The 16,507-nt window shown below is 47.4% G+C and overlaps 1 protein-coding gene across 1 annotated transcript in view; it reads right to left on the minus strand.

The window, feature by feature from the left end:
- LOC135916589 (prominin-like protein) overlaps positions 1 to 16,507 on the minus strand; it is a 189,800-nt gene that overhangs the window by 161,961 nt on the left and 11,332 nt on the right. Inside the window, exons 2-3 of the mRNA XM_065450023.2 lie at positions 12,255 to 12,316; positions 8,478 to 8,686 (exon numbers count right to left, since the gene is read on the minus strand). Coding sequence (XP_065306095.2) covers positions 8,478 to 8,686; positions 12,255 to 12,316 — 271 coding nt within the window. The remainder of the gene's footprint in view (positions 1 to 8,477; positions 8,687 to 12,254; positions 12,317 to 16,507) is intronic.

The following is a 16,507-nucleotide window of genomic DNA, read 5'->3' on the forward strand; positions in this document are numbered from 1 at the left end:
ATGAGAGTCTGAATGTCGAGAGTGGTTTATTAGCGCCAATTGCAGCTCACAGCTCTGGTTCCTTACGAATCACTTCGCGAAAATGATTGTACTGCACTTCACCTCTGCAGAAGCCACGGACATACGTCACCAGTTTGAATTGTGCAGTGACATCTTTGATTTCGGCGACAAGCCTTTAGGCCAAACATCTGTTGTTCACCACCCCATAAACACTCGAGACACGCATCCTATTCGTCGGCGTCCCTATCGCGTATCGCATGCTGAAAGCCTAGTAATCCAATCAGAAGTGGACAAAATGCTCCGCAAAGGGGTCATCGAGCCATCAGCCAGCCCTTGGGATTCGCCTGTCGTCCTTGTGAAAAAGAAACCTGGTACCTGGCGTTTTTGTATCGATTATCGCCACTTTAAAAGATCATGCGAAAAGACGTCTACCCACTACCAGGCATCCACCACGCCTTGGACTGCTTGCACGGAGCTAAATACTTCTCGTCCATCGATCTTCGACCCAGCTGTTGGCAGATTTCAGTGGATGAAATGGACCATGAGAAGCCGGCCTCCATCACGCAGGATGGCTTATATCAGTTCAATGTCATTCCCCTTGGCCTATGCAATGCTCCAGCGACATTTGAACGTATATTGGACTCTCTTCTGTGAAGCTACAAATGGACCACCTGTCTTTGTTACCTTGACGACGCTATTTTTTCTTCCACGTTCGGCAGCCACCTTACCCGACTCGCTGCAATTCTTGCGGTCTTCCGAAAAGCCGGCCTTCAACTGAACTCCTCTAAGTGTCAATTCGGGTGCCGTCAGATTACCGTGTTGGGACACCTCGTTGACACATCCGGTGTCAAACCAGATCCAGAAAAAGTTCGCGCCGTACGCAGTCTCCCTGTGGCACGTTCTGCTTCTTACGTGCGCTGCTTCGTCGGCCTGCATTCTTACTTGTGCCGTTTGATCAAAAACATTGCCGACGTTGCTCGGCCTTTGACAGATCTTCTAAAGAAGAACACGCCATTCCCATGGGGCCCGGAGCAGGCTCACGCGTTTGCCGCTCTCATCGGGTTTCTGACCACCGCTCCCATACTTGCCCACTTTGATCCATCTGCATCGACCTAAGTCCACACAGGTGGAAGCGCCCATGGCATCGGCGCTGTTCTGGCCCACAATAGAATGGTACCGAGTGCGTGATAGCTTACGCCAGCCGCCTGCTGTCGCCTGCCGAGAGAAATTACTCGATCACCGAGCGAGAGTGCTTGGCTTTAGTTTGGGCTGTGGCCAAGTTCCGGCCAAATTTGTATGGCTGCACGTTTTCGGTCGTCACAGACCATCACGCACTCTGCTGGCTCTCTTCCGTTCGGGACCCGACTGTACGGCTTGGTCGCTGGGCTCTGCGGTACCAGGAATTTTCATTTAATGCCCATTACAAGACTGGACGCCTGCACAAGGACGCTGACTGCCTCTCGCGTCACCCCGTGGACCCTCCCGATCCTATTGCGCATGATCCGTGACCTGCGTGGTGGCTCTGACTGACATGACCGACATGCGCACTGAACAAGAACGCGACGCATTGTTACAGTCCATCATCAGTGGAGTGCAATCTGGCCGCACAGACGGCACGTGCCGCATGTTCGTGCTACATGACGGCATCCTCTACCGCTGCAATATCAAGCCTGACGGCCCTGAGTGGCTCCTTGTCCTTCCTCGTCATCTGTGATCCATCGTTCTCGAACAACTTCACGATGCACCGAGAGCTGGACACCTTGGTGTTTTGCGAACATACGACCGCGTACGACGCCGGATCTTCTGGCTGCGTCTCTGCCACTCTGTGCGTCGTTGTGTCGCAACTTGCGAATTATGTCAGCGCCGGAAGAAACCTCCACTGGCACCTGTCGGACGATTCTAACCAATTGAAGTTCCCTTTGACCCGTTCTTTCGGGTAGGCCTTGACCTGCTTCGCCCCTTTTCCGACGACGACTAAATGGAATAAGTGGATCGCCGTCGCTATTGATTACGCGACACGCTACGCGATAACAAAGGCGTTGACGACTAGTTGCGTGCACAAGAGACATCGCCGATTTTCTCCTCCACGACGTCATTCCCCACCACGGTGCACCTCGACAGTTGCTTACAGACCGCGGCTGCTCGTTTTTATCTAAAGTTGTCGACGACCTCCTCCGCTCTTGTGCCACTGAGCAGAAGCTGTCCACCGCCTACCACCCACAAACGAACGGTCTCACAGAACGTCTTAAGCGAACAATCACAGAGATGCTGTTGATGTACGTCTCAAACGATCACCGCGACTGGGACGCCACGCTAGCTTACGTGACGTTCGCGTATAACTCGTCTCGACATGACACCGCCGGATATTCACCTTTTTATCTCTTGTATAGTCGCGACCTCACATTGCCGTTTGAACCCATGCTCCCTTCTGTGCCGCGTGGTGCAACTCACTACGTTCGAGAAGTCATCGATTGCGCACACATGGCACGTCAAGCCGCCTGATCTTGTTTATTAGCCTCGCAGCATATACAAAAAGAGCGTTACGACCACTGCCAACGCGATGTTAAGTTCGCGGTAGGTGCTTGGGTGCTCCTATGGTCACCATTTCGTCGGGTTGGCCTCTCCCAGAAGCTTCTCTTTCGCTACACAGGGCGTTATGAAGTCCTACGCCAAGTTAACGACGTAAATTACGAGATTTCGCCGCTACACATCGATGCATCTTCAAGTGAAACGCCTGTTGATGTCGTGCACGTTTCGCGGCTGAAGCCATACTTCGCTCGCAATTCTTTGCCAAGCATGCGCCGAGGCGACACTTCGCTACCCAGTGTTCCTGTTAGGGAAGGATGGAAGAAGAGAGCGGACGAAAAAGATCGCAGACGCTGGCGGCTGTGTGTTCTTGATGGTCAGCCATCTTAACTACTCTGACTAAGCCTGTATATATATTGTAAATATAGTCTTTCTATAGTCGCAGCATCCCTGTAGCAATATAATGGAATATACAAATGCAAAGATATCCATGGAGCGCAAAAAATTGTCACTGGCAACAAAGTTCAATGCATGTATTCACAATACCGCGCAACAAGACATTTAAATAAACGTATTTATTTATTTATTTACTTATTTATTTACAGTAGCCCAAAGGCCCTCGAAGGAGGGTATTACATATAGGGGGGGGGGGAGGCTACAAGAAGAAAACACAAGTGTACAGGCGCCCAAATCTTTAACTGGCGTGCGCGAGCGGCGACTTTTCGGTGTGTCAGCGCCGTGTGACGGGGCGAGGCTGGAAACAGTCTGAAGCTAAGCGCATGCGGACAAAGCCCGCTCAGCTGGGCCAATCGTCGTCTGCTAGGCTGTTTCCAGCCTCGCCCCGTCATACGGCGCTGACGCCCGGAAAAGTCCCCGCTCGCGCACGCCAGTTAAAGATTTGGGCGCCTGTACATTCAGGTACAGCATACGCAAAAAGAAAAACATTTACAAGACATTTTTTTTTTTCGCTCACAAGCAGTGTAGTTATCATATTGAACCAAGAAACCAAAAAAAGAAGCCACGTACATAAAAACAACAGGAGCAAGCAACAACTCACAATGCATCAGAAATATCAGGGAACCACACTTAATCCGAAAACACATCTTGAACAGCACGTCAGAGTAGTGCAAATTGTTTCCTTAAATTTGGCTATGTCAGTTTTCATAGCTATGTATGAGGGTAAATCGTTCAAATCGATCATAGTGCATGGTACGAAGGATTGAGCGAAAGTTAATGACCGACACAAAATGCGTTTCGCTTTGTTAGGCTGATCGGGGCGAGGAAGGATAATCGGCGGTGACTGAAAAAAATTATCACGAAGTGAGGAGTGGTGGAAAATTTTATGATATAGTGATAAGCGAGAATGTTTTCGACGAAGGCTCAAGGATTGCAAACCAGCACGGTTCTTTAGAGATGTAACGCTAGTGAATGTTGAATAATCTGAAAAATAAATCGAGCAGCACGGCTCTGCAGGGCTTCAAGGTTAGAAGCTAGATATACCTGATGGGGATCCCAAACTGCCGCAGCATATTCAATTTTCGGGTGAATGATTGTGGCATATGCCTGTTTTCGTACGAGTGGTTGCGCTTGCTTGACGGTTCGTTTAAGTATGCCAGGACTACGGTTAGCACCTGCCAGGGTTACATTTATATGGCGATGCCACGTTAGGTCAGACTGGCAATGAAGGCCAATATATTTGTAGGAAGTGGAAAGCTCAATCGTGTTGTTAATAATGAAGTGTTTTCAATTCGAGACTTTCGGCCGTTAAATGTTATTAACTTGGTTTTAGAGATATTAAGCGACATTAGCCATTTGGAGCACCATAAGGTAATTGCATCAAGGTCAGATTGCAAGCATTGGCAATTGATATCAAAGGAAATTGTGCAGTAAATTACGACATCATCGGCAAAGAGGAGAACCCGGGACGTTACGCAAGAAGGAAGATCATTAATATATATTAAGAAAAGTAAAGGACCTAGCACGCTGCCCTGGGGGACACCGGAAGTAACGTGGGCAAAAGAAGAATTGTAGTTGTTAGCGAAAGTAAACTGGAGCCTGAAGGAAAGAGAGCTTTAACCCATGCGAGGACGTTAGGGTGAATGTTTAGGCATGCAAGTTTGAGAAGTAATCTGTGGTGCGGAACGCGATCAAAAGCTTTGGAGGAATCAAGGAAAACTGCCTCTACTTGTAAACCAGGGTCAACGGATGAGTGTAAGTCATGAACAAACCCTGCAAGTTGTGTTTCACAAGAGTAGCCCTTGCGGAAACCGTGCTGATACTGGCATATTATGTTGTGGCTTTCTAAGTATTTGGCAATTTGGGAGTGAATGACGTGTTCTATGACCATGCATATGGTACTTGTTAGCGAAATAGGTCTGTAGTTGCATGGTGAAGAACCGTCGCTTGACTTGAAAAAGGGTGCTAGCTTGGCTATTGTCAATCATCGGGGATAGTGCCTGTCGCGAGGGATTGTGAAAAAGGGCCTTCAGAATACCACAGATGCCATGGCGTGTATTTTTCAGTATAGTGTTATTGATACCATTGTGATCACATGTAGAAGAAATTTTCAGTTTACTTAAAAGGGAAATATGCCCGCTTCGGTTACATCTATTTCTGGCATGTCGATGTCAGATATACAATCTTTCATAGGCGCGGTAGTAATATCCTCGCAAACTGCAGTCAGCCCTCTCTAACATTCCCACTAACATCAAGCCACGGTCGTGGACGGACTGGCTCACTCCACCACTCCATGCAACTAACATTCTCCTGCCGGTGCTTATCCAGCACGTCAGAGACGTGTTGGATGAGCACTGGTAGCTGACCGACCAGGGTTGAGCGCCGGACGCTGGCGTAAAAATAAAAATTTTTTCTCTCTCCCTCGCAGGTAAAGACAGCTGTGAATGTCTCATTTAAAAGTTCTGCGCATTGTGATTCCGGAAGTGAAGTGTTGTTGCAAGCATGAAGAGTGATATCAGGATGTTTGGGATTCACGATGCGCCAGAACCTTCGAGGGTTAATTTTAAGCATAGATGTTACGTTATGGCAAAAGAAATGACGGCGTGTGGTTTTAAGTAATATTTGTTATTTTTATCGCAGGCTTTGTAACACAGCCAAGAATCCGACGTAACGTTTTTATCGGCTAGTCTGTAGAGTCGCTTTTTTTATTGGATAAACGCCGGAGCCGATGCGTCAACCAGGGAGCAGTACGTTGCTTTTTATTGTAACGGTAGGTATGAATTTTTCTATTAGTTCTTTGAGGAAGTTTTTAAACAGAAGCTAATTCCTTTCTACCGTGAATGATAGGTGCCTGTCAATGAAGTGCTCCGAAAAACCCAATAATTCGGAATTCATACTAGCAAAGTTGGCTCTGTTGTAGCATCTGATTTTGTCGTTGATGGCTTGTCATGTGTTAAATGGGCGTGTGAGGTTGCCGGCGGTAATGGCGTGGTCAGAAAGGCCATGTAAGTGGGTGATATTAGAGCAAAGGTCAGCATTGTTTGTGAGGATCAGGTCGAGAATATTTGCAGAGGTTGCCGAGTGCCGCGTAGGTTTATCTATTACTTGTGTTGGCGAGTGGCCCCCTATACATCTACTAGAATCATCTACTGCAATGGAATCATCCAACCAATGACCAAGATGTAAGATCATCACTTTCGGCGTTTGTTTCAAGTATTGAGTAAAAATTTTTTATCTTGCTGGGCCACTGCTATGTTCAAGCTCTGTTTACCTGATTTGAATTGTGTTCGTTGCCTATGCTATTGCGTTCTTTACATATGTATTGTTTCCCACCCTGCTAAGATCCGCAGTGAAGATTGCAGTATTGATTAATAATTAATAAATAATACGGATCTAAGAAGAAGTCACTACATATAATGCGTCAAACAAGAAAAATGAACATGTCGCTCAAACATAGGTTCACAGATCACATAATCCTAGCCCCCTCCCCCCTTCCCTCCACTCCCCCCGGTCCATCGGGCGCGACGGAAGGCGGCGTGCTTCCTCCCCGCTTTTCTGCCTTGCGCACACAAGATTGAGCCACCATTGTTGGCTCACCGCCCCTCCCTGTATGCTTTCACTCGCACATACAGCATCCGGCGCGCGGTGACGATGTTATCGCCTTTGGACTACATAAGGAACATGTCGCTGTCGGCCGGAATACGCTTGGAGTGACTATAAAATTGCTATAGGAATACTATAATAAGAGTAACCGGCAACTGAAGCCTCCCGTGGACCATGACTTTCTGCAAAAAAAAGTTACAAAATCGAACTTTCAACATGTGACAAATAGCTCCTCCGCAACAATTTCTTTTTTTTTTATATGGAGCAGGGCACCGAAATGTAGAAACGCAAAGGAAAGAATGTTGGCCACAATCGAATGCGTACTGCGGATACATAATATGGCTACGGAAGGAATCTCGAAGAAACCGTGGGACGTATTCTCCGCAGAGGACCATACGCATGCTGCTCGGTATCCTACACCGGAAAGACATAACTTTCCGGAGAGGTTGCACTCAAGCGAACGCGTTCCAATCAGTCGAGTCGCCATAGTGATGGCTACAGCGAGCATTGTTTCTTTCTCTCGTCTGCTATCCAGGAAGCGTCCAAACGTCTGTCAGGCGAGAATACACTCGGCCAGCGAACACCGAACGCACACTGAAGTGCACCGCGCAGTGCTCGGGGCAGCACGAGAAAAACGCTTGTGCTCTGGCTGGCTCTGGCAGCCCGCGGGTAGCGAGAAGAAAACTGAGGGGGCTCACTGTGTTCTTGCGAATAAAAGTCAAAGTAGGAAAATAAATAGGAACCTAGTTACCTTTGCTGGCTTTAGTGTCTTGACATAGATTCTTTGGCGCAGGTGAAACAAATGTTGACAATCTTTTCTGTGACATGACGGCACTTATGTACCACCACAACGCTTCGTTTCATGGGACCTCTCTGTGTGCTTTGTCTACTTGTCTGATAGTGTGTAGATTTGCCTTGTCTCGTTGAATGGTCCGATGTAGGACTTTTGAAAACCAACGCACCTTTGGCGTCAAATGTTTATAACATTAAATGCACAAAGTTGCGGCATTGAAAATCTAAAGCACGATTTTGGAAATGTCAATGCACCTTCCGCACAAAAGTTTATGAGAGCTTTATACCCATGAAGTCTCGCAATTGAAATCAATGCGCTCCGTAGATTCTGCGGCCTCCGCGAGATACCGAGACGAACCCGCTCGCCATCAAAATTCCCTTGACACGTGCTCCAATGGGGCTCCCTGCGTTATGTGACTCCTGGTGCATCGCGGCATATTATAGCGTCGCAGAGTTTTCCTTTCAGAGTCCATCGAGTACCAATTCGATGCACTTCAAATGTTGAGCGTAATCTCAATTTTCCAAATCTTAACGCTGATTTTGCATTTGCGGAAAGCTCGGCTTTCCTGCTGAAATTAGCCGACTGGTTATAGCAGATAAAAAAAATGTTATCAATTTACTGCAGCTCTTCATTTACGATGTCCCACATATCGACTGATATCTGGCTAGAACGTACACCATGGCTCCGAAAAAACCACACTTCTATCTTGTAAAAAATTGACTAATAATTGTTGCTTAAAATTTGCTCATATAGCCGGTAAATGACTGTAGCGAGGTCGCACACACCATAGCTCCCGCGTTCCTGCGACCAAAAATACCAGGCCCCACATAACTTGCCTGCATGTTCATGGTTATATTGCACTCAGTTTTACACAGACGATATTAAGGAAGGACAGGACGTGGACGGACGTCCACATCCTGTCCTGCCTTAATATCGTCTGTGTAAAACTGAGCGCAAATATAACCATGAACGTTCACCAACTAGCCCCCTTCATTGCTTTACTAAATTGCCTGCATGTGAAAGGACGCGAATAGATTTAGCTGATCAGGCAGGGGTTGCGCTGCAGTAGCGCTGATGCAAGTGCTGTTGCACAACTTACGTCATAAGAGCGCAGCAGATTCCGAGGCTAAAGAAGCAGAGGCACTTCCACACGTGGTCCCTCTCTCCCTCGAACGCGTCGCTGGCTCCTCCGCAGGTTCCACAACAGCAGCGGCACGTGAGCAGTAAGCAGCCGAAGACGGGGAACACCAAGGCGAGAGAAATGCCGAACGTGGCCGCCATGACGAATCGAGGAAACTCGCGCAGCGCCTGTACACAGAAAGCGCCAGCGACACGTTCCCGACATGCTCACAAGGATGTTGAGCCACCATCGCAACTACAGCGCACTTCGAATGGCGAAATGCTGCAATGCCGTAGGCCTACACCCCTCGTCCTACACTCACTCTGACCTAAGTTTATATCCTATAAAAACATGCATGGAATGCTGCTATCCAGACACCAAGGGATAGGGCACACATGCTTGAAGGAGAGAAGGCTATATAAGCAATACTAATGCTGCCCTAAGGAAATTCTCTCTGGGCAGGCAAGCTTACCATTTTATGAATATTTAAGCGAGTCTGTGCCTCCACATCTAAGGACTGTGCCTGTGGCATGAATTCAGTACATATTCGGAGTGAGCACGCATGCGCTATGCTACTACGCGCTCCTACAAACGGTTAAATGCTTACCGCAGTTTTCTCCTGCGCAAATTTGACGCAAGGTTGCATTTTATCTCACAAGTACGCTTAATGTTTGCTTGACGGAGTTATTCGCGAAAAATTCCTTTTAATAAAGCGCGGTTGTAAGATTGAATCACCATCGCAAAATCAAGCAGTTGCAGAGACGAGGACAGACTTAACCGTGTAATGCCCTAAACAGTTACAAATCAAGGAAAATCGGAACAGATTATTCAGATTTGTTGATACGCGCATTGTTCGCATTAGTAGCAAAAAAAAAGTCTTTGTTACTTATAACCGAACCAATGTTTCCATTATTTACGTAGTATTTCGCTTGTTAATCTACCAGCGCTGAAAACTTCCCTCCACAGTTTACAGAAACGCAATATTAAACGAAATTCACCGTAACGTATATGATTAATTGAGCATTGCAGAGTTATTCACCTTTAGTGCTTCCTTGAATTAACATTTTGTGCAGATTGTTATCATGACCCAGAAACGCAAATTCTTACGGAATTTGTTGCATTGAGCATACGTACTGCTATCGTATCTTTCAAGTACCAAAACACCAAATCTGTTTACACCGATATAGTATTCCGTTAAAAGCATATTTTCGGCAGCTTCCAGGAGGAAATTGATTAGGGCATGAAAAGCTGTGATCTTAGTTCCGCTTTTGTTTTTATTTCGCACCAAAACCTCATTAGCGCGAATTTCACGTGATGCCTTCATACACGAAATGTTTATTCTTTTTCCCCATATTTGGACGTCCCTTCTGTCCAAGGTAAAGGTATATGTGCTTGATATATTAGAATACTATATGTTACAAGTTTACACGTGATAACTGTAATAGTCCCGTGCTGATGTCGCAGCGAATTTCACGGTGCCGCAGTCAGCTAGCCGCCATTTTTTCCTGCGTCTCTTCTGTCTTACTGATGCTCTTCGCATGGTAATAGTGGCTTTTTTGGTCTTGTGAATGTAACTTATTATTAGAGATGAAATTAGTTTTCTGTTTAGTGTCACTTTGGCACCGCTCAGCCACGGGGCTATCACTTTTCCTCACTTCCTACACATGTTTGGAAGAACCTGCCCAACATAGATGCCTTGCACCACATTCACCATTACGGGCCACGTAGATGTCTGCGTTCCATAACCAATGCGCCAACACCAGCAGGATTGACATTTCTTAGAGCTGAAATCAACCCTATCCACGATCAAGCATCGGATAACAACACTTGCTAGTACAAAATCTCCCGTTGCATTGCTGACCAGTTGTCGCCTCCCAAGCACTGCTCATACCAGCAACCCGCCGTGGTTGGTCAGTGGCTATGGTGTTGGGCTGCTGAGGACGACGTCGTGGGATCGAATCCCGGCCATGACGGCCGCATTTCTATGGGGGCGAAATCCGAAAACACCCGTGTACTTACATTTAGGTGCACGTTAAAGAACCCCAAGTGGTCGAAATTTCCGGAGCCCTCCACTACGGCGTGCCTCATAATCAGAATGTGGTTTTGGCACGTAAAACGCCATAATTTAATTTAATTAATACCAGCATATATGCTCACTGTGACAACATTGAAAAAGGCAAACATTTTTAAAATTGTCAGTCACCTCCAATAGCTGTGTTCTATCCTCACAGTAATGGCTACACTTTTTGTTCCTCCGGTTATATTTTGTGACATTTACACACAGCATAGAAAGCAAGGAATTCCCTGGGGATATTATCGGGTCGCTGCGTCGCCTGGCCTCGAGTTACACCGAGTGTTTTCCATGCAGCCCCCATAATTGGTCAGGTTAAACGTGTTCGCCGCCTACTTCAAGAATTAGAGGGGCTATTGATAAGGTACCTTTGGCTCTCCTCCTTTCTCAGTATGGGCGCACGTACAATGTCCAACGAGCCCGAGTACCGTTCCACCACATAGGCTTCATGCGCATGGCTTCTTCGAGGTCGTCTTCTTGGGGCGATCTTACGAAGTAGCTGCCTTACTACTCGGCGCAGGACGCTCTTGCACTTTAGAAAATGTATGGCTGAAGAGGCGTTTGTCGTCTGTAGTCTCCTCAAAAGAAAGAAAAAGAAAAATGGAGTACCGTAACTATTATAGGTAACTTTAAATGCTGGTCATGAAGCTGCAAAGCTAAAAAGGGCCGTTAAACATTGCGCTCTGCTATTAAACATGTGGTTTTTAACGTATTGAGCTTTGTGTGCAATGAGAACATTTCTTGCGCATGTGCCACGTACATTGCATAAAGAAAGGGCTCGTTGGTATGCTGCTTATTACCCTGTGCAAGAGCCGGATGCTCACTGACGTTCGATGGACAGCGAATGTGACCACTCTTCCCCATTTAGATCATTCCATACTAAGAGGCGCACGAAGCAAAGCCGCACACATAGTAATGCTGATGACTTAACCAGGAGAGCGCCTCCGAACATTGAGCTAATTTCTCATCAATATATTTCATGTAGGTCTTATTCCGTTTGTACACCGTGGCAACGCCCCAAAGGTGCTAATCTTGTTTAATACGTCAGAAATCGGCCTAGCACCAAGCAGTGACTAGAATCTCACTCTATGTCGAGTACTGCCACCGACACGGATAGTATAACAGAAATGCCGGATGTTTGAATATTTAAGTGAAAATAATGCGAAAATGATCACATATACATTGTATGTTTCTTTAATGATATTTAAATTATTTTCTCATTTATGTATAAGAAGAACGAAAAGCACAACTCTTTAGGCTAACTTTTCCTTTACTGAAAGCGAAGCTATAAAAGAATCCATTAACATTGCTATTTTTTTGCCCGAGTTCTTTGCGATTAACGGCAATCTCGCTGCAGATGTCACTTACTACATGTCACGAACTACTTAAGAATGTCTTTAATTATGGAGGTTTACGTAACAAAACGACGATCTGAATATGAGACACGTCGTATTAGGAGACTCCACATTAACTTTGACCACCTGGGTTTCTTTAACGAGCCCGCAAATCTAAGTACACGGGTGTTTTTGCATTTCGCCACCATCGAAATGTGGTCGCCGTGTCTGGGATGTAATCGCATGAACTCGTGCTTAGAAGCGCAACAGCAAAGGCACGAAGCAACCACAGCGGGTCGACTTAAACACACCGATGCTGAAAACGAATAAACGCATGAACTGTACGCTTACATTTGGCAAGCTGTATCTGGCGAAGTCGGCTGGTGCCGTGAAAATTTCCTCGGTCAACATGGCTGTTGAGGGGAAAAATGTTTGATACGTAAGACAACAATCTTGGCGGTTCTTTTGCACTACTAAGTTAATTACAAAATATGCGTGGCTCTGCTATCGCAAACACCAGAGACCAGCGGAGCTAGGGAAAGGCCAATAAAGTAGTGCCAAACCGCACAATTAGACTAACCTTTGCTGGGCTTCCCCCAGATCCGCTGGACTCTGGTGTTTGCGAAAGTAGAGCCACGCATAATTTTTTTTTCCACTGCGAGAATGATTACCGCCGAGGTGAGCGCGCTGGTTTTTATCGGACAGCAATGACACGCTACCTGCGTCTCGACACGCCACTCCTTCTCCCCCGCAATGCTCCACTCATCCTCGCCGCGTCGCTATGCTGCGCGTTGCTATTTTATAATCTGCTTTAACTCTCTCTCAGCTCTCTCTCGCCCAGCTCGGTGAAGCTGCGGACGTCAAGAAAAACCCAGCGAGGTTCTGACAGCTCCGCTGTGTAAGTGAGAGGACATAACCTATCTGCCACGGAAATAATATAAATGTTAGACTATTTAATAACAATCCAAACACGCTGGGACATGCAGAGATGCTGTGAAGAGTGCATGGCATTCGTAATAAAGTAACAAGAATTCCTTGGCAGAAAAATGCAAGTTTTGCATCCACAAGTGGTTTGCAAGCTAGATAAAATTTCTAATAACAGTGACAGTGACAAGGTCTACGCGCAATTGTGAAAGCATCCTAAGAGTACTTCCTTCAGTCTAGTCTAGTTGAGTTGGTGTGTGTATCCAGACAATACAATGAATGTTGACTGTTATATTAACATGTGTACTTGCCTATCTATCGGGCGACCACGTTTCACCGCCTAACGAATGTTATCACTGGGCGCAGGATGCGCGTGCATGTATCGGAAGTTTGTCTGTCACCGAACCTTGCGTAATCTGATTGTATGTATGCGCGACGTAAATAGTTTGGAAATTTGTAGGGCACACGTGGGTCCCAGGGATTACTCTGGAACATTTGACTACTTATGTATAAAAGCCGATGCGCTTGTCACGCTGATCAAATTTCCGCCGATCACCGACTGTGTTCGCCTTTTTCGTTGAGCATTGAGTATAGCCTGCTTTTTCTGGGCACAGGTTTGCCCAATAAACTTAGTTTCGCCATTCACAGTTTTCTTGCTTTTTCCCAACCATCACTACCACTTGACAACTGGTGCAGGTGCTTTGCGTTCATGTATCAGACGCCCTCACAAACCCGTGATCCAAGCGCCGACCGCAAAGACAAAACCTACGTCGTCCCGGATCGTCGAGTAATTCGCCGACTGCAGCAGCTACCCCTGGAACACGGACATCTGCCTAAGACGATCAAGAAGATCGTGGCCAAGACAACCTCAATGGCTGCCCCAGCGACTGCCATCTTCCTGCAAAAACCTTGTGACCCGCCGAGATTTCATGGATCAGCGACTGTAGACCCGGAATCCTGGCTCGAGACCTACAAACGAATCGCCACTTTCAACAACTGCGACTCCGACGACAACCTGCGGCATGTATACTTCGCCTTAGAAGACGCCGCCAGAACAGGGTTTGAGAACCGGGAGTCGACTTTGACAACATGACACCTGTTTCGGAGCGTGCGCATTTTTACGAGCGCCGTGCGCAATTAAAGGGCCGAAGCTATGCTGGACGCTCGAAAACGTCACCATCTTTACGAAAGAAATGAGCCGTCTTTTCCGCCACGCCGATCCGGATATGCACAAGCAGAAGAAAGTCCGCGTACTAATGCGTGCTATAAAGGAAAAACTTTTCGGCGCAATGATACGAAGCCCACCAAAGACCGTAGCAGAGTTTCTTCGCGAGGCCACCAGCATCTAGAATACACTCGAAATGCGGAACCGGCAATTCAACCGCTGCACGAACTCCACAAACTGCACCGCAATTCAATCACTGGCCAGCGACGATCTGCGCGAGAATATCAGAGTGGTTGTACGGGAAGAGCTGCAGAAGTTGTACCCGAGGTCGCAGCCTCAAGTGTCCTAAATGGCCGAAATCGTCAAAGATGAGGTTCAGCGATCCCTTGGGGTTCCTGGGGAGCAGCCAGAATCACCGAAGCCCCAGCCGGAAGAGATGACCTACGCCGCCGTCGGCCGCTGTCAAGGCCCCCTGCGCGGCCATGCCAGCGCCCTTTAACGCCACATTTCCGTCGTCGACCACCGCCGCCGCCAGCACGCCTACCCGTCGCCCAGCGCAGCTACGCGAGGAAGACTGGCATTTTGCGCGCACCTGACCACCCCCCGTTGTGTTACCACTGTGGAGAAGCGGGTCATGTCCACCGCCGATGCCCGTACCTAGAGATGGGACTGCGAAGGTTTGCCATTAACGCGCCGCGAGTACAGCTTGGTGAATGACCTCATGATATCGCCCACTTTCTCGCCGCTACTCAGTGGAGCCCTCGACGACCGTTCCGTTCGCCGCCACCATGCCGCTACCTGTGGCAGCAGCGCAGACCAAACACTGGCCCAGTCCGAGGCCGGTCTGCGAGGCCATATCCAGAAAACTAAAAGCAGCAACCGATGGAGGTGCGATTGCTGTTCGCCGAACTGATGAAGATCCTTCACCGCCGACGAAGACGCCGAAGAGACTACCTCGACGATATTACAACGACACGCCGCCGTCCCGAAGAAGCCTGGAAGCAAAGAATGCGCCAACAAAAGACAACCTGGCGACGCCACGTACCAGCCACAGGTCAACACGACGCAGCCGTGATCCAAGACCTTACTGCAACGCAAAACAAAGAACCACCGACCTCGACGTGCTTCTCGACCGCCACGGAGTTACCGCCTTAGTGGATACAGGGGCCGATTATTCCGTAATGAGTGCACACATTGCAGCCCAGTTGAAGAAAGTTGAAACTGCATGGGAAGGCCCTGAAATTCGAACCGCTGGAGGACACCTCACTACGCCGACGGGAACCTGCATGGCAAGAATTACCGTTCACGACCGGACTTACCCTGCCACCTTCGTTATCCTCCAACAGTATTCACGAGACGTCATTCTCGGCATGGACTTCCTGAAGCAACACGGTGCACTCATAGACCTGATGTCGAAATCGATAACGCTGACGGAAAATCAAGCGATGCCGGCGGAGAGCTGTTGTAGTCACCACGCCTCGAGTGTGCACGAAGATCTAGTGAGCATCCGGCCGCGCTGCAGCAATATTATTTCCGTTGGCACCAAAACACCCGCTGACGTAGAGAACGTCATCGAGGGCGACCAACGTGTACTAGTCGACCGTGAAACTTACGTCGCTAGAGGAATCGCTCGACTGCACGGAGGAAAAATGAAACAGTTGCGGACAAACTTCAGCCAGGAGTTCAAGCACATCAACAAGGGCAAGATGATCGCGTACATCGAAGAAATTCTGGAAACCAGCAATGCATTTGTCCTCTCGGATTCTGCCGCATCTACCCTGACGACCATAGGTCCCGAACCAGACTTCGACATAAATGCAAGTCTCCCAATGATTAAGCAGGAACAGCTCAGAAGTTTGCTGCGGCGATGAAAAGACTGCTTTTCGACGTCATCGAGGATTCGACAAACGCCAGTCGCAAAACATCGCATAATCCCTGAAGAATTTTATTTATTTTATTTATTTATTTATACATACTGCAGCCTCGGTGAGGCTATTGCAGGAGTGGATAGTGAAAAAAGGGAAAGCAAGAAAACTAGATACAGGCATAAAAAATATGAATATCAAGTATATGTAATTGCTTTCAAAAATTCTTGCATAGGTATAGAGCGGATGCTTCCAGGCTGTTAATTCCAGAGTTCAATGGCCAGTGGAAAGAAGCTGTGCTTGAACATCTCCGTTCGGCAAAAGAAAGGGATAAGGTTGAGATTGTGAGACCTCCTAGTGATAGAAGGTGGACTAAAGTTCAAATAATTATTTAGTGTATCAAGGCGCTAAGAATGAATCAGCGTGTGTAAAAATTTCATGCATTCTAAGCGGCGGCGAGATGAAAGCACTGTAAGACCTGTAGCTGTATAACGGGAAGAAGGGGAAAAATTTCGGCTATAGCTGCAAAAAATGAAGCGCACTCATTTCTTTTGGAATGATTCTAACTTTTTAGTATCGGATTTCTTATGAGGATCCCGTATGATGCAGCCATAATCAACAATGGGGCGGATAAGGGTTTTATACGTTAT

This window comes from Dermacentor albipictus, chromosome 2, assembly GCF_038994185.2.
Source record: "Dermacentor albipictus isolate Rhodes 1998 colony chromosome 2, USDA_Dalb.pri_finalv2, whole genome shotgun sequence".
In the NCBI taxonomy this organism is placed as follows: Eukaryota; Metazoa; Arthropoda; class Arachnida; order Ixodida; family Ixodidae; genus Dermacentor; species Dermacentor albipictus.